Source organism: Anopheles maculipalpis, chromosome 3RL (genome assembly GCF_943734695.1).
Source record: "Anopheles maculipalpis chromosome 3RL, idAnoMacuDA_375_x, whole genome shotgun sequence".
Classification (NCBI taxonomy): domain Eukaryota; kingdom Metazoa; phylum Arthropoda; class Insecta; order Diptera; family Culicidae; genus Anopheles; species Anopheles maculipalpis.
In genome coordinates this window covers 48246286-48266021 of record NC_064872.1, presented here as the reverse complement: position 1 = coordinate 48266021, position 19736 = coordinate 48246286, and the positions used below count along the sequence as shown (strand labels likewise).

General features: G+C 35.8%; 1 protein-coding gene across 2 annotated transcripts; it reads left to right on the top strand.

The window, feature by feature from the left end:
- Positions 1-8064: 8064 nt before the first annotated feature.
- Positions 8065-15575, top strand: LOC126562471 (homeobox protein extradenticle). Of its 2 annotated transcripts, none has more exons than XM_050218986.1 (6): positions 8065-8352; positions 13788-13901; positions 14062-14242; positions 14319-14429; positions 14982-15129; positions 15230-15575. In XM_050218986.1, the coding sequence occupies exons 1-6, from the start codon at positions 8100-8102 to the stop codon at positions 15509-15511; spliced, it is 1089 nt and encodes a 362-aa protein (XP_050074943.1). In that variant the 5' UTR covers positions 8065-8099; the 3' UTR covers positions 15512-15575. The 2 variants fall into 2 exon arrangements, with proteins under 2 accessions (XP_050074943.1, XP_050074942.1); XM_050218985.1 differs by having other exon boundaries at positions 13788-13940.
- Positions 15576-19736: the final 4161 nt, after the last annotated feature.

Genomic DNA, 19736 nt, shown 5'->3' with positions numbered 1-19736 from the left:
ATGATGGCGAAGAGCAGAGAAGGTGTGCATGTGTTCCCTTTCTGCTTTACCCCTCGAAAGGCACACAACGGTAGAAGGTAGAGAGACAGGGTAATCCAATTTGTTCTGCAAACACAACCATGTTACAGTGCTCTGTGTATGATGCCGCGTAGCAGAAGCTCGAAACCATGTACCTGTCGTCTATTCGTACCGTCAGTTTTGTTTGTATGTTTTGCAGTGTCCGTATTTTGATAACGTTAGGAAATTGTTCGTTCTCGGCCAATGTTAGTTGTTGCAATACGCTGTTGGTTTTGGTTCACCCGATTAGAGAAACAACACTCCATCATACGCGCACACAAATAGGGTAAAGGATTCCTTACGGGAAGAGGATCAGTTCGCTTCGATAGCAACATACCGAAGGTCATCAATGGCATGTAGGCTCCGTATCCCTGCATACCATCGATATATGTATGTATAGTCATTGGTATTGAGCCCTTATGTTCCTAATCGAGAAACAGGTCAGAAATTGTAATGTAAGAGCCCATGTGGTCCTAGGAGTTTGGGTAAAACATTAAAGAAAAGTCATCGCTATCCTGGTTGTGTTGATAACCTGTATTTTGTACTGCAACGGTACGGTTTGGCAAGCATAAGCCATAGGAATATCGGTGAAGGATTTTGATTTAAATGTCAAAAGTCGGTTTAGCATTTCACCGGTTGGTTCTTAATTGTTTTGTTTTTTTTTTGTCACTTACTGCTTTGTAGGATTATCATTCACACTGTGTCTACCTGTACCTACGAACCAATGGATTATTTATGAAGCAAAGGAAATAATGTAAAATCTTTGCTATGGAAATATGATGAATCAGACATTACTTGGTTCTTACGATGCAATTTCTTATTATCTTTCAAACAAAGTATTATTGAGCTATTTCGTTTCACGTGCCACGTGTGTCAAATGTAAGGTAAATGCAAGGTTTCCGTCTCTCAAATAAGCATAGAAGGAATTGCAAATAATAGCGGGCCAACTTTAGCAAATATCGCAAGCGCTTATGAAATCCTCGACCACTGATATAAAAACCCCCAATACTTTAGAGAATCAGCAAAACTAGCCGGTTAGAGAGTTGAAAATGTAAAAAACTTTTTTTCAATAATATTTTACAAAATAACCTACGTTCTGCGCGCGAAAATCAAATGAAAATTAATTTCATATAGTGACAAATAATAAAGTTTTTGTTTTTTACCAACAAACAACAAAAATTTAAAAAAAACATATCCCACAACTTGCTAATATCCGAATTCGAGATTTGAACCAGTGCGTTTATATAAATGCGTTCAAATCGTTCAATCGTGCAACGGTTCGACAGAACCGTTTAGGTTCAAAAATTGTTTTAATGATCGTCTAGAAAGCGCAGTATGTACTGTTTTACCAAAAGTATATATGTTTTTGTGAGTATTGCAAGTATTATCAAAATAGCTACGTGTGTTAATTTTTGGTGCTTGTAATTATAAAATATTAGCGTAAAAAGGCTTGTTTACAATTGTTCAACTCTCCATCCGGCTAGAATACATTTTCCATATCAATCGCAACGGCCTCCGTAACTATTTTGGTGGATTTTGTGTGTATTTTTGCTGATTCGCTAAAGAATTGGGGGTTTTTATATCAGTGGCCGAGAATTTCATAAGCGCTTGCGATATTTGCTAAAGTTGGTCCGTCGCACGCTATCATTTGCAGTTCCCTGTAAGTACGAAGAGAGTATCATTGATTATTGTACTACAATTATTTATTCACTTCATTTGTAATAGAGTGATTGCAGCATAGTTGTTTTTCGATAACAAATTTCAAACAGCATTTTAGCAAAAGGTTGATATTTTAAGGGAACAAATTGTTTAGTTGGTAGTTCGGTTGGTACATTTATAATAACTTTAGGTTGATAATAATTAATCCGTTTTTTATCATTGCAATTTTGGTACTATTATGTTCTGCTGTCTATTTAAGAGACAGTTTTACGATTAAAATTCTTCTTTTTTAGCATGAATGAAGCTTGCTCAAATAAATGTTAGATTTTTTTCAATAATATTAAATAAATTTCGTCAACAGCAGAGCATAGCTGGAATGAAGCAAAAAAAAAAGGAAAGAATTGCCTTGAGAGATTTATACAAAATCAGCTGAAGACGAGCTGAGAATACGGCAGTGAACCGGCATATTCAAGCTTAAATAAATAAATTTTATGATTTGCTTTTTAGTACATCAAATACTGCAACAGACACTCTTCAGCAAAATATATGCGGTTGTGATTACAGACAATATCCTTTTGTTATTAATTTTCACAGTGCAAAATAAATGATAAATGGTTGGCGAACCTTTTTTCGAATATATTTGCAAGCAGTAGTGCACTTTGGTGGATGCGCTAGATGTCGATTGTTTTAGTTATTTCTGTAATTAATAGATAGAACTGGGCTGTGGCGGGCGTTGAAGGTTGTGCAACTCACCCACACGATAATTAGGGCCGGGGTGCTGTCGTTAAAACAATGTTAGGAGACCCAATGCGATTATTGGGTGAACCGTTTTAATTCGGTTGTGTCCGGATGGTTAACATTTCCACTTGTAATTCATTGCGCCCAGTTTTTTTTTATAGTTCCTTCCGTCACATAGCAGTGGGAACAGCAGAGAGTGTGCACGCGTGCGATCGCGCCTTTTTTGATATATGGTTCGGACCATCAATTACGTGTGTGTGTGTGTGTATGGTGCCGGCACAACAACCTGGGAAAACGAGCACAGGAGGAGGCTTGGATATTATCCATCGCGGGGAAAGGAAAATGCAGTATTACCGAGAGCGCGCGTGCCTTTGCAAATGATTCGGAATGTGAGAACATTTCTCTAATTTTCGGCATTTTTGCCATTTTCTAATGCCTGTAATTATGTGATATTATCGGGCGAAACGTATACAATAACAAACGAAGCTCATGGTACAGCATGCCTTCGGACAGCAAGAGGCTGAAAGCGTTTAGCGTTTAATGCGAATGAAAGTTTAGTTCCTGCATAGTGCAAACATTGGATTCTTTTTACATAAAATATACACCGAATATTTGTGCTTTTACAAAGATGTATTCAAAATGATGATAATGATTTTTTATGAAAGTTTTAATAAAAAAATGTAATTTTTTTTCTCCAAAGTTATGTTCGTGATGCAGTGGTTTTGTTGTTAAAAAAAGTGATTATAAATTTCTGCGTACGTTCGATCACGCAATGAAAAACAATGCTAAAAAATCTGCTTCGGTGTTAAACTACAAGCATGTTGAATATTACTGTTGTTGGAATTAGCTAGTAAAGTAAGTAGGGAAGAAATGATTATAATAATTGTTGTGAGTGCTTCAAATGAAAATTTTATTTAAATTTAGAAAAAAATCCTTAGTAAATCTTGTTTACAAGTGTGGCACAAAGTGAAGGTGAAACAGTCGACACCGCCGATGAAAATCAAATTGCCGACGGGATTTTAGTTGCTAATGTGCGTCATAGTGTTAGTGATTTGAATGTTTTTAGAATGTTATTCCAAGCGTTATGAAATGAAAAATGTGTTAGTGTACTGTTTTTACTTAATGCATATCTTCTCCTCCCCTTTCGTGGGGGGTATGTTACAACAATGAAGTTTTGCCGTCGGCATTTTGCTGCTTGAATAATTATTTTTTACATACATACTTTAAAGTGTGTTTAAAAAATGGTGTTTTTGTATCTTAAATATGTCCACATGATTCAAATTAAAAGTGCAGCTCGTTGTTGTGTGCTTTGTGAAATCCCTGGTTTATTGCCCGGTCAGGTATTGGAGTTCTTAACAAACTCTAAGATTTCAACCATATTCAGTTGTAATGATGATTGTGTCAGTAGATATGGCGATACAAGAAAGATAACTGTTTGGAATTTTGTCAGTCCCGTTGTGATACGATTGACAGACACTCATAGAAAAGGGAAAGCTAGACAGAGAGAAAGAGAGAGAGAAAGAGGGATTGTTTATAGGTCGGAATCGGTTTTTTGAGTCTATAATAGTTTTGTGAGATGAATTTATGAATCACAATCGATGGGAACAACCCTGCAAGTGTGTTTGTATGTGTGTGTTTGTGTGCGAGCATGATTATGTGGAATAGCTCAAGAAAACAACAATTTATAGCACACAGATTTTGGATGTTTTGTAGCAATATTCTTATTGCAATTTGTCTCCATGTACTATTTTTTTTACAAATTATTAATGTTAAATAATATCGGATGGAATTTTTACCGTCCCATTAGTACTGTAATATAATAATTTCTTTATTTTTGCGTTTGACAATAACTTCAACTTAATCAGTTTCTAAAAGTAATGAAAGCATATCTTTTTAAATACATATTGTGCCTAGCAATTGTGTGAAATGTTGAGCAAATGTAATTCAGCACAATAGCAAATATTTAAACATCAACACATGATATTCCTGTAACGCGGATGCACAATTATACTAAAATCATGTTTTCTATCAAATGTTAATTGGCCCGATCAATTAGGTTTCGTACGATCATTCACCAATTCGCAGTCCATCATTTCCCAATATGATAGGGAGTATACGACATGTATCTGTGCCCTACAGGTTGGTGAAGACTGGCTAAAGGAGGGTAATAAATAAAATGACAAAATTTCAAGTTGATAAGAAGATCGATGACAATGCTAGTCTTGACAGGATGTATGTGGTGTGTATTAACAGTGCTGCTGCTTACGCAGCAATGATTCTCTTTTCAATTCCCACTGATTACATTCCTTTGATTGACAGCACGTGAGAAAAGTGTGCGTGTTTGCGAGTCATAAATTACCGACTAACGTTGACAAAATAAAAGCGGCATTATGGAATCGCTGAGTCAAATATAGTAGGATAAGGCTAATTATTTAATTTCTTTACCGCTGACCATCACTGTTAACACACTTAAAGGATGTTTGAAGATGCTTGCTTGGCCTGTTCATATTTTTAAGTCGCCATCGACAGATTCTCGACAATTCGGCAGCAAGAAATTATACTAAAACACACACAAATAAAAAATCCCCAAAATACTAATTGAATTATCCTTTCTTGATCATCCTAGATAGGGTAAGTGTACCAATTGTTGTGCTATCATCGGAAAAATGGAAAATATAGCAAAACCTTAGCGATTTGCTGTCCCAAATCAATTTATTAACACAATCTATCATGTTAGCTAATATTTCCATTAGTTTCATGAATTTTGAAAGCCTAAATTACGAAAAATCACGATTTTTATTCTTACTGTCAATAAGTCATATATTCCTTACCGGTTTGTTATGAAATGACTTTTTTTGTTTCAATTTATATTAAAACTAGAGCGCACAATCACTGAAAAATGATTTTAAAATTTTTTTTATCATTCATTCAAACTAAAACAACACCGTTTTCGATAATTATACGATGATAACTATTTTTTTGATCGATTTTAAAAATAGCACAACAATTGGTGCAAGGAAAACCGAGAGCACCAATTGTTTATCTATGCTCATGCTGGCAGCTTGAGCTATTGCTATATTGAATGTCAAAGCTTGATTTGTGAAGCCAAGACAAAAAAATAATTTAGTACATCAATGTTGTGTTATGCACTAAAATTAATAAATAATTCTCTTTTTATAATGTACATTAAAATTGCATATTTTATTTTAAATAAATACCATACCATAGATAACTTACACCTTCCATGGCTATTTTATTACTGAATTAAACACCAACTGACGATTTGAAAAAAAACAGCATATTGCCAGCATTCTTAACTGACTGCACAAATTGCTGTCATTTTGTATCAAATCGAACCAAAATTTGTCGCTCAAAACCATGATTTTAAAATCGGTGAAAAATGTGTTTTTTTTATTATTTTTGGTTGATATTAGCATATGATAATTCCTAAAAAGAATTATTCTTTTGGTTTAAGTTCAATGTTTTGAGAGAAATTGATTCTACATGTGATATTTGACTAGCAGAACAATTGGTACATCGGAGGGGTTTAGGAAAATGGCTATAACATTCGTGATACTGGCTCAAATTACAAAATGTAAACGGGAAAATACGTAGAAAATATGTGTATAAATATAAACCTTTTTTTGTCAATTTTGGTTTAACAGTTTTGTCACAATCGTTGTTTTAGTGAAAACGCTGCACAAACTCGTCCATAATTGGTACACTTACCCTATTAAAGTTTTTCTTAGGCTTCTGGCTGTTTAATAATCAAATTGCAAGTTTTTATTTTAAATATCATTTCTAGTTTTTTAACTTACGCGATGACATGACATCCTACGACCACCAAAGACTGCAGCAATAAAGAATAGAAATAATAAAATATGACAGAAAATTCGGAATTAATGATAGTTATACAATTTTTTGTTCTTTTCTTTTACTAATCATCACTGCAACTGCATTGCCAATTCATTTAATATAACGATGGATGCAACTTTAGAATGTCTAATTTTGGTCTCAATCGCCAAATGTCTCCAGTTTGTTCTGAAATAAAAATGTTGTAATAATTAAAACAACGCAACGAACTTTTATTGCTTCTGTACTACCGCATCCAAAGTGTGCGCTTTTAGTTGCTCAAGAGTTTCAAACTTCCTCATCAAAGGTTGATCGAAAAGGTGAAAACTATCATTCATTGATAGTGTAATTACATTTAGCGTTACTTCCAATGCTCTTATCTGATTTTTGTAATCTGCAGTGCAAAGAACGATGTTGGAACAATTGTTTGCAAGCTTCTGTACACGCTCTAGGTTGAAGATTATTGCTGCTACTTTTTGCAGCTTTGCGGCATTTCCATTTCGCATTCCACCGATCGTTTTTCAGGCATATACGTATGACAATTAACAACACCACAGTCCTTGAAGATCTTGATGAACTCTTGAAACATAAAGCGTAGAAGCTGAGAAGTTGGCATAGGATCGGATAAAGTATGTATGTTGATTATGATGAAACACTGCATCGAGAAACGATGACTTTTTTCGTTGTATTACCGATCATCATACTAATGAGAAGGAATGCAAAAAAAACTGAAAATGCTCGAAATATCATAAGCAATTTTTAATCCACGTTAATAATACCTTTTTTATTTATTTTTTTTAGCCGTATATTGAATTTTTCCTATTTTTTACATCAGCCACCAGTTTTCTTTATTAGTGTCTTGGTTGTTAGTCTTTTATTTTTATTTTCAAAAAGATGCATTCAAGCAGTAAATTTAATCAAACTTTAAACTTGAAAGCACATACTAAACACTTGTGAAGTCATCATTGATCCCAACAACTGGAAAGCTGTAGATCGAACAGCTGCTAAATAATATTTTTGCCTTTGGGAAATGCCGGCTTAGGAAGGCGTCTAAAAAATATACATTTAAACACCTATTTATGGTTTTTACGTTATAATTTAACTACAACGTATTATCATTTCTTGAGAATAATTTTGTCCGCTCGTGGCTTGCTATTTCCGGCTTCCATTCCTCAATTTTACACGTAGCTAGAAAGGTCAGTTCTGCGTACCGATTGCATGATCCAGATGAGAGGCAATACCCTTTTCTACTGTCTGAAACTGTGTGGCACTGTTTTCATTGGATAACTGGACCGAACCGTTCATGTTTGATCTGTTTAATGATTTAGATAGTTGATCGGTAGTGTTGATTAGTCTGTTTCAATTTCATCAAAGAACGAACAAAAATTTCGTTTTCCTATTAGTTTTGTGTATATAAACCACCATGATTTCGGATTCCACCCCATAATACCTTTGTCGTGATCATCGATTCATTTTATATCGACAAGTGGTAGAAATTGTTAGGCTGACTAACAACATGCCATACAATACCATACAATAAAGATACTTTGCTCTATTCTTCAAGGCTTGTTTGTTTGCAAACTTCACATTGTACGAAAATAATATAAATGAATTTACAATCAAGAATGTATGTTGAATATTCTAACAAATGTAACTACAAGCGTTGTTGTTTTTCTTTTGATGCTTGTACTAAACTTAAACCTTCTATTTACAAAATATTAATGCTTGCTTTAATGTTTCAATTTCAGATACGGACACTGCTGAGCTAAGATTCTGTCACGATTATCATCCCAATGGAAGATCCAAACCGAATGATGGGAGGGCACGGTGGCTTAATGCCACCGAATTATGGTATGCCGACGAACGACGGCCAAACGGGAGTGGACAATGATCCTCGCAAGCAAGATATCGGCGAAATTTTACAGCAAATCATGAACATCACCGACCAATCGCTGGACGAAGCGCAAGCTCGCAAACACACATTGAACTGCCACAGGATGAAACCGGTTTTATTTGCTGTGTTATGTGAAATCAAAGAAAAAACAGGTTGGTGGTTTTGAAACTTATCGCTGGGAGTATCCTAGCATGGTATGTGCGAGCATTCAGCTTAGAATTAAGTGAATCTGGGAAGCTATATTCAATATCTGCATATTTTAGCAGCAAGTGTGATGTGTACACACATTAAATCCTCTAATTAATATTCTGCGTTGAACGAAAAGTGTTTTGAAATTTTCTACATCTATCTCTATCCATTTGTCATTGCATTTTTGAAAGCTTGGGGGTCATATCCATAGTTTATATATTTTGTTTAGATATTTCTTAACTCTATGTACACATCTACCGATTTATCTTCGTATATGATAAAATCGTTAGTCTCAGAAAGAGCAGAACAGTTTTTATTCACTCGCATCTATGTATTTGAATGAGTATTGTATGAATAACACATTTGCTTTCTTATACTAGTTTTTGCCATAGGCTTTATAAACGAGCTTGTTTAATTGTTTGTTTGTTTTTTCCACACACAAATTGCAGCTCAGTGCTACTCGTGCAATACGACTCTCAGACGCCCTGAACGTATCTCATGTACTTGCGTATGGTCCAAGTGTGTATGTTTATCTTCACACGTGGTATGCATTTTAGATCAATAATTAAAATAGTATCCTCTTTCACCTGCTAACACCCCATTCCCTATTTACGGATGCAGTTTGTTGATTAAATGCATGAATGTGAAGCAGCAAGAAGGTTGTGTGATATTTGTTTTATTTACACTTGCGCCTCTTTCGGACGTATATGAGGTGTTGGCAGATGGGAAATACATGTCGAACACTATGGTTTCCGCTGTTTGTACAGTTTTGTACTAGACAACTCAATGCCATCTCTTTCTTCGACCCAGTCAAATTATGGATGTTGTGGCGCAATGTGGAGTGCAATCTGAGTTTATGCATTTTGTATACTTTAGTTTGAAAGTGATGGACACTTTCAAGAAAATTAAAAGGTATAAGTGAGGGAAATATAAAGGTATAAGTGAGGGAAACTTTTGAAGAATCATAGATTGTTTGTATGTATGTATGTAAAATGGATTGTTTTTTGAAATTGACAAAATTAAACATTCTTCATCTTTATATGCATGTGTTTGTTCCAAAATGCTACCTAATGTGCTCATACATCGTAGAAATTACAGGGAAATACAAATGATAGCGTTCGGCGGGTCAACTTTAGCAAATATCGCAAGCTCTTATGAAATCCTCGACCACTGATAAAAAAAACCCCAAATACATCAGCTTATCGGCAAAAATAGACACAAAATCTTCCAAAATAGTTACGGAAGCCAGTGCGCTTGATATGGAAAATGTATACTAGCCGATTGGATAGTTGAACAATTGTAAACAAGCCTTTTTACGCTAATATTTTATAACTACAAGCACCAAAAATTAACACACGTTGCTATTTTGATAATACTTGCAATACTCACAAAAACATATATACTTTTGGTAAAACATTACATACTGCGCTTTCTAGACGATCATTAAAACAATTTTTGAACATAAACGGTTCTGTCGAACCGTTGCACGATTGAACGATTTGAACGCATTTGTATAAACGCACTGGTTCAAATCTCGAATTCGAATATTAGCAAGTTTTTGGGACACGGGTTTATATTTTATTTTTGTGGTTTGATGGTAAAAACCAAATACTTTATAATTTATCACTATTTGAAATTAATTTTCATTTGATTTTCGCGCAGACTGTAGGTTATTTTATAAAATATTATTGAAAAAAAGTTTTTTTTACATTTTCGACTCTCCAACCGGCTAGTGTACATTTTCCATATCAATCGCACCGGCTTCCGTAACTATTTTGGGGGATTTTGTGTTCATTTTTGCTGATTCGTTAAAGTATTGGGGGTTTTTATATCAGTGGTCGAGAATTTCAAAAGCGCCGGCGAATATTCGTTAAAGTTGGCCCGCCGCACGCTATCATTTGCAGTTCCCTGTAAGTTTTACTAAATTTGTATTTCCAACTATTATTCTACATTATTGTTCATCTCCCAGCTCCCCCTGTCAATGGATCGAGACATCGATTAATCTAAAAATTGAGAGGATAAAAAAATTAGGATAAAATTATCTGTTTTCGTTTGTTTTGTTGTGCGGCAGCTGTATACGAATTCAGAATTAAATTAACTTCCCCAACGAAGACAATCATCATTGAAATGACGAATTAAGAAAAAGTGTTTAAAAAAAGGGGGGGGGGGGGGGGGGGAACAATTTTTAACTCAATTTGGACAAGAAATACCAAGGGTCGTGAACAATCTGGAAAGGAATTACTACTCCTGCGCTGATTTTACAAATTGTTATAAAATAGCAAACGCAATAGCAAAATAGCAAAAATGAGCCTGCATGAGCAAGGTTTAGAATATAAGCTAAATGGCAAAGTATGAACCCCGGGTATGTAGAAGCAAGTAAACTAAGTTCTTCTGTTTCTTTTGCGAAGAAAGCACTGGATAAAAGACTTAATTCTCTTTTCGTATGAATGTTTTCCGATTTTTCCAGACGCTTCATAGTCGCCTGTGAATGCAAAAGCATTGCAAGCGTGTGACAGTAGAAAAAAGACGAACAAAACCAGTGGGGATGAAAATTGTATAAAAGTTTTCTCATGTTGTAGTATGCCGTTGAATTATTCCCGGCAGTCAGCCGATACACACGGTCACCCACAACCGCACACCGCAAGTGTATCGTTCTCCATTTACTCGTTTTTGTTTGTATCATACCTAAAACGCCAGTTGCGTTTGGTTGCGTCCGCTAGAGCAGGCTAGAACAATGCGAGATGGACGAAAAAAGGGATAAACGGAGGGGGGTGGGAAATAACGTGATGAACGGGGAGCGGGGAAAAGGAAATCAGGAAGGAAAAATGCTAAGAGCGCTTTTCTTAAGCTGTAGGATGTACGCTTCCGTCTATCCTGAGGGACTTTCGATATCGATTTTCTTTCTTACTTTCCACAGTGTCGCGTTAATGTGAGTATTTTATGTTACGTACTTTTCGGTTTGTCGAAAGTTGATAGTTTCAGTTGGAAATTGATATAGGAAAACGATACATGATAATTCATGGAGATTATCGTGAGCTATGATCCAAACTTTCATTAATCCCATTTTTGCACAACACATTTTTCACGACATTTTTTGGTATACGATTTTTCGTGCAGAAGACAAATTCCTTGATAATCATACAGCCATGTATATAATAGAAATGGCAAAATCGCTTGATACTGGCGGAGAATTTTTATGAATGAATCGCAACACTATTCGGAACATGCGCGGTGAATAATGAATCGCTTTTTCTTAATTTTAGTTCTGTTGTAAAATGTTATGTTTTAACTGTTGGTGCCGAAATTTCTTGTATTTTATATGCTCTAATTCCCTCGGAATTAAGTTTAGTGTTGCAGACGTGTTATGATCTGCAACACTATACTTAATAGGATTATTGATATTTTATTCAGTTAGAATGGCCCAGAAAAAGGTAACAAATACCAGCCAATAACATTAAAAAAAGTATTACATTGAAGAATTGTCTTATTAAAATAAGATTCATCCAACTATAAAAGCGTGTAATTTGTCAATGTCTGGCAGTTGTACGTGTTTGGTGTTGGTTTTGTGTTCAGTATTTCTAATCACAAAATGCATGTCCGTTATATGGAACTTTGCTTTCTATTGAAAACTGTTGTAACATTTAAACTTGGGACAAAATAATAGGTTGTACCGCTTAGTGGTTTCTTTAAAGTTTATATGCTTTGGTATATTCATTCTTCTTCATTCTATATTTTTTGTGAGTTGACAGTTAACATGCACTTTTAATTATTTGTAAAAGTCTTTGCATTATGAAACGACGACGGGTTAGCAAACAAGGGAAAGAAATGTTAATGCTAGAAAAGATAATAAATAAAAGAGAGAAGTAAAAGTAAACCTCTTTGTCCAAACACTTTATGGTTCATTTACAGAGTCGTTTATTCATTAGCATCCATTTGAATACTTCTGTTCGCAACAGCGCAATGGTACGAAAAATGCCTCGGATTCCCTATTTTACGCCGTATCGTCCCGTATTATCGTGTGCTCTGCATCGCACCTTTCTGCATTTATTTATTCTGCTTCTTGTCTACGCTTGGTTGATTTTCAAAGTCTTATGCCTAGTTCTAATCCTTCACTATAATTTTTTATATATTAAAATTTTAAAACAGCCACAAATTAAAAGTTACGAATAATATATAGTAATAATTAAATTATATTTCTTACTCGTTGCCGTACGAATACTTAATAAAGAAAACAAAAAAGTAACACGCAAACATAGCTGATAAATATTTTGTTTAGAAATGTTTACAAATATAAAAAATGTTTGCAAAAATGTTTATGAAAAGTCTCTCAAATAACGGTGGTGATGCAATACGAGCCTTTTGCAATGGACGAATTTTAAATCCAGATCCTTGCTCTGAATTGCTTTAGTAAGGTTGAAACGACGGCTATCTATCGCTTGCCTATCGCAATACCTGTCAAGCCTAAAGCAGTCAAAACGATATTTCGATTATTTGCTACAAAATATGATCCATGATCTGCGAAGAAATAGTTCAGTTGCTCTTTGATACCATGCCTTGAGCGTTTGCTCGCGTTTGTTTACCAATTGCTTCGAGGGGTTACGCTTTGATGTTAAACATCCGAGTTCGTCCAAGATAGTTTGGAAATTACTGTACGAGCGATCATCTTTTCTGGATCGTAAAAGTAAGATCTAGAATCACAAATGTTGCCGCCTCTTTCTTCTCTTTCTCTTTGCTTATCGTCCATTTTGTGCGGTGGGCGTGGTTTAACTAAATTTAGGAAAACAAAATTTTTTTTGTTGTTTTAAAATGATACTTTTGAATAATAAAAATTCTAATTTAATAGTAAATAATTTTTATTTTCATGATATTGGCTATGTATTCATAAGATGTACTATTTCGTTAGCTACTCTTTGAGGATAAAAGTAGCTATTTGTTAAATAAAAGCAATTCTACTTCTGGACTTTATGGTCTGCTAGATCATATCGAGTATCTAATGGCTTATTAAACTAATTGATAACCACTTAGCTGTATGGGCTGGCCTCACTACTGGTTTGAATCGATTCCCGATTCTGTCGTGCAAATACCGTCATTACTATCGGCCACTGGTTCGCCTAAAGTAATTATTTGATTGTATTCCAAATGGTCATCGTCGTATGATACGAGCAGCTTATTCGATCATAAAGTTCAACATTCACGAGATTTTTTTTTCTTTTTTTCATTTATATGTAATTAATTATGACATACTGTCGCTAAATATAATAATAGCTTCTATTACTTTCAGTTTCTTAAATGTTTTTTTTTAAATTTTTTTAGATGACATAAAATCTTAACTATCTCAGTTATCATATTTTCCCAGATGACTAATTATTGTTACCTAAATGTTATGTTCTCGTTTCAGTTCTATCGCTGCGAAACACTCAGGAAGAAGAGCCTCCAGATCCGCAGTTGATGCGTTTGGACAACATGTTGATTGCTGAAGGTGTTGCTGGTCCGGAAAAGGGCGGTGGTGCAGGTGCGGATAGTGCCGCGGCAGCAATGGCCGCTGCCAACGGTAAGCCAAATATGCACAACAGGCGGTTGTTATTAATTGATGTTTTTTTTCTTCTTCTTTCCCAATTTCTTCTCGTTTCCGCACAAAATTTCCGTAAATGTGTCGTGAAAACATCGTGCAGATTTTTTGTCGCAATCCGATCTAACCGGCGGTCAAGATAATGCGATCGAGCACTCCGACTACCGGGCAAAGTTGGCACAAATTCGTCAGATTTATCACCAGGAGCTGGAGAAGTACGAGCAAGCCTGCAGCGAATTTACCACGCACGTCATGAACTTACTAAGAGAGCAAAGTCGTACAAGGTAGTGTGCTGTAGCACATAGCGGCCGCGCAAAGAGCTCGCTCTACGTAATCACGTTGATTTCATTTCCATTGCAGGCCTATAACACCGAAAGAAATCGAACGAATGGTGCAAATCATTCATCGCAAATTCAGCTCCATCCAGATGCAGCTCAAGCAGTCAACTTGTGAAGCCGTAATGATCCTGCGGTAAGCTTTGTTAATTACTTGTAAAGTGCTCTTTAAAGCTGGTATTAAGAACACGTTTCGTTAATAGTTTTTGCGATGCATCTATTGATGAATCGAGAAAATGATAATTGAATACATGCATTACTCTATGCATCGCATATTGTGTTACTCCATTGTCAATAAATCAGTCGTCCAGTCTGTTATCAAATTAGTCAACCGGCTACAAACAATCAATAGATCTTGCCCGTCGTGATTCCTTTTGTAGGTACAGCGCATTTTCGTGGTAGATGGTTGAATGGAAAAAAAATCTACATAACCCGCAGATAACAACGGGTCATTCTGATGCCACTCAACACACCAACCTAGTGCGGTGCCTTATCTGACACGAAAATGGCTAATGATTGATTTAGATTTACATTCGCCAGAAAAAAAAAAAAACATTTGTATGTTGAGTATAGTAGTGTTACATCGGATCGGATCGGAAATTGGAATAGCCTCATTTTGTGAACTTATCTTTTATGCCCTTGCTTTTACTTACTTTTATACTAAATACTGATTTTCCATTGTTTTTAGCTCCCGGTTCCTGGATGCTCGACGAAAGAGACGTAATTTCAGCAAGCAGGCTTCTGAAATTCTTAACGAGTACTTCTACAGCCACCTAAGTAATCCTTATCCGTCAGAAGAAGCCAAGGAAGAGCTAGCGAGAAAATGTGGGATCACGGTATGTAGACTTGCCGTCAGCGATGCATGTTGCGGTGGTAGATAGCTATTAACGAACGCATTCGGTGTGTTTATAAATGCAAATAATCAATGTTTTAAAGGTTTCCCAAGTGTCGAACTGGTTTGGGAATAAACGTATTCGCTACAAGAAAAACATCGGCAAAGCGCAGGAGGAAGCAAATCTTTACGCTGCGAAGAAGGCAGCCGGTGCATCACCGTACTCAATGGGCGGACCGCCTAGTGGTGCCGCCACACCAATGATGTCTCCCGCTCCGGCACAAGATTCCATGGGATACTCGCTCGGATCCGGTGGTTACGATCAGCAGCAACCATACGACGGCAGTATGGGCTACGATCAGTTACATCAAGATCTCAGTCCATGAATGGCAGATAGCGGCAGACATTAGAGCGAAAAGGTTCAACAATCCCGAACGCCAACGCCCGTTTGTGGCATCTATTAACGAAAGTAGTAATTTCAGTTCCCAAATTTCGTACATGTTGTTTTGCAAAAATTTTTTTGTTTCACTATAAATATGATGCAACCTACACACACACACACACACACACACATAGCCACCGAGTCACGAAATGGTGTACACCCCTGGGACAGCTGCTCCAAAACGTGCAAATAATGTTAATGTGCTACTAGGGAAAATTCAACTCTTATTTTACTTCCAACAATCAAATACATCACAACTTCAAACTAGGAAGAAGTATACGGATAGAATTGCATTCAATAGACTTTAATAGTAAAATAAAACAGTGAGTAGTGCAGAATATTTTGGATTCTGCAAAGCTATAACTATTCACAAAAACTCGTTTAGGCATGCATGCGTAAGCATGAAGAGGAGAGACTACATATTCTGCAAATCTCTTTTCAATAGTGTTAGTTAATATGAACTAGGTAAAGGGCATCACGCGCGAAATGAAGGTGTTTAATTCACACATACACACACACACACACACGAAAGTGTAAAGTTCACACCATCTGAATGCGAAGAAAAAATTTGCATCCGGTAAAAAAGTATTGGATTTTCGTTGTACATGTAGAAGTGATCATTCGTTAAACCCATTAAGAAGTGAATGCGTTGCGAATGACGGATAATTTTCCATTGCTAAAAAGCCTCTATTTGTCTGCCTTTATAAAAAGGAACCCCAGTTTTTTTTAAACCACATCTATTGGATTTGATTGGATTGGTTAATTGATGCTATTTTCGAATTTTTTAAAGGTTTTCCCTTTTCCTGTCATTCGTTCAGCACGTTAGCTGCCATCGAATGAAACGGTTTTCATTTGAATAGAATCTCATAAAATTAAGTAAACTTTTATCCCCAATGCTTTTTAAAGGATCACCTTCAGTGACAAAAAAAATCGTTAACTTCTTTGGTTACTGTAAGCAATGTATAATCAGCAAAATGCGTTCAACAGTGATAGCTTATAATTTAAAGAAGCATTGTGCGCCAAAGTAGTAGAAGCACACGAACGAAAGCAGAAGGAATATTGAAAATGAGTGAGTTTACGTAAAAAAAAGGCGATATATATTTTCCCGACATAATTTCAGAACACTTTGAGACAAGCGAACCCGAAGAGTGGTGTAATAGCATAGTAAAAGCTGAAAAACAAATCTACTGTGTATACCATTAGTTCATAGGATTTCATAAGATCAATGATAGTAGTAACAACAGTAAACAAAGGAAGGCGAACAAAACAAATACAAAACAAAGGAGGAAAACATAGAATGCTTCAAACAGTACACCAGTATGCACGAGAGAGAGAGAGAAAGAGAGGTGAATATCTTATGAACCTGACACTAAAATACATCAACACAATAATGTAACCACATCGAAGTTGGCAATGAAAAGATGAGAAAAATTATCTCATATAATAAAACAAAAGGAACGCTAACATAGCAATGATGCAAAGGTAGCACGCACGGAATTCGGCCAAACTGTGGAAGAGTTATACATTTAAAAGTATATATATATATTTATTAGTATTTCATTTTAGGAAATATTTGAACGATTAAGAAAAGGTCATCATGCATGTGCATTATTTTAGCAGAAATTTGCTTATTTCTTATTAAAAAAAAAGTTCAAACCATGCACCAGGTGTTCGTCATGGAGAGAAGCAACAAACGAGTGGCCGAAAAAGAGAAAGCGTTACTACCACTACTGCTACTACTACATCGGGCAAACGGTACGCTAACTCCTCTCTAGCACGGGTAGTAGTCGGCACCGGTTGCAATGTTTGCGGTGCAAAAACATTCAAATTATATACGTAATTAAATCATAATATTTGATAGTAAGGGACTCCGCAGCACCTAGAGCAATGAGGGGAGGGTAGGGTCAACATCCAGCTGCAGCTAGGGCAGAAATCGTTGGAAATCATTTTTGCTAGAAGACGACGACGGATTCGACCGGAAAAAAGAAAGCCTCAGCTTTCAATAGGTATCATTTAATTTTCGTTTCTTTATTCCTTTCTTTTTGCAACGAAGGGCAAGGATTCGGCAAGGGTAATCTTTTTACTTCCGTAGCAAAATTTGTGTGCCTTTTAGTTTGTTTCTTTGCTTTCGTTTGCTTCTAGTAGGCTTTGGTTGTTTTATGATGTGTTGCTAAAATGAATACTTGCTCTCACTGTTGACACGAAGGGTAATCTTTCATAACAAAAGATATAATTCGCCCTTTTTGAGGTAACATTTTTTTTTTTTACAGTGCACTTCGACCAGAGGATGAGAATGGTAGATATGTACGACAAACATTAGATTTAAAATTTGACAGATTGCGCAATGTGAGCGCAAAGTATGCAATTCAAAACAACAATTGGAAAGAATGTTTGAGTTTTCACACCTTTTTACTTTTACGGAATGGTTTAATTATTTCGTTTCTCTTGCTTTTATCAGTGGTTAGTTAGAGCAAAGAGAGCTTCCAATTGTTAAACGCCGGATATAACCGGTCGTTTGATGTACGATGCCTCTAGCGAAAAAAACACACACACACACACACACACTCAGTATAATGTAACAACAAACAAGAAAACGTCTGAAAACGTCAACGACAATATACGTACGGAATGTGTATCTAAATACAAACCTTCTAGAAATACTCAGTGAAAAAGAAATATTGCTGCACGAGCGTGTATGGTTACAACACACTTACACACACACACACATACACACACACACATTCAGACACACAATACTTTAAACTAGCAAGAAAAGGGGGTAGTGTCGCTTATGCAGCAATGCAAACAAAGAGAGAAGCAAACAAATCATTTGTATACGAATTATTAAGAAAGTAATTTAAAAGAACTATTACTTACACATTACACATCTTAAAACGACACCTTTGTGAATAGAAAGTGTGTGTCTGTCTGTGTGTTTGTGCAGTAAAGCAGACACAAAAAGAACGGAAGAAATAGCAGCAAAAAGGTGTAGCTTTGAACACACAGAATGCACTATATAGAACATATTCAAATTTATTTTCTATGAGAATAATGATAGACGGTCGTTGAACAAATGCCGTACGGAGAAGAAGGATGTGTATGTTCACCGCACAGGACATACTGTTGAATGACACAATAATTGTAATGTCTGTTGATATTTCTCAACACCATAGCAAATTACTAAAAAAAAAAAAAAAACATGTACAAAAACAAAGACAAGGCACAAACAAGTCGTATGTTTTACGGAGTTTTATTTTGAAGTGCTGTGTTGGCCAGCTACATACAACATTATTTCACCGGAATCTGTTATCTTTTCTCCCTTAAATGAAGTGCAAGAATTTGCAATGCTAAAACTTCTTAGTCTCACAACAGTGCTTAGAGGAAGAGGAAGGAGAAACAAAAACAAACAAAAAAAAAACAACATTAGATACAAGACAGAAAGTGAAACAAACCTATTAAGCGTGGAAGAAAATGGATTTATCTATGGAAAATTAAGACTCCCTCAGGTATACGAAAAAGCCCGGCATCATCGGTTCTCGAACGATGGCGGCAGAAAGTTATGAAAACATGTGTGTAAATTCACGTTGTGTCAGCTTTAAATGCATCTTGTAATTGATTATTAGATTCGCTGTCGTGGTACACGACAGCACGGTAACACCGGTACCCTGTGTTTGCAATCGTTTTCCTCACCATTTATGTTTTTCTGTTTATGTTTCCAGTTTGCACTTGGGTATTACACGTACCGGTACAGTGAACAGTTTCATTTGTTCTCCTTTTTTTCACAAACGGTGTTGCAGATTTAACATCCAACCACTGTGTACCGATCACTGCTAAAAAAAAAACTGCAACTAAAACAGTTGCGTTCCTTCACAGTAAAGAAGGAAGTTAATTTAAAATAGTGACAAACCTAATACAGGAACCGCACAAAGATTATGCAAGCAAGTAGAATCGGTAAAATGTTTCTGCTTGCCAATTTTTCTATTCTTTTCTTAACATTTTTTCCATTACATCACACACATAAATCATCAATTGCAATTATTATAGTGCGCTCATATATGAAAGAATGTCTCCAAGAAAATGTACATGATGTGTGCTGCACATGGCACATGAAGATGAAGTTCAGGCGAGTAAAATGAGTGTGTGTGTGTTTGTGCGTGCGTGAAAGAGAG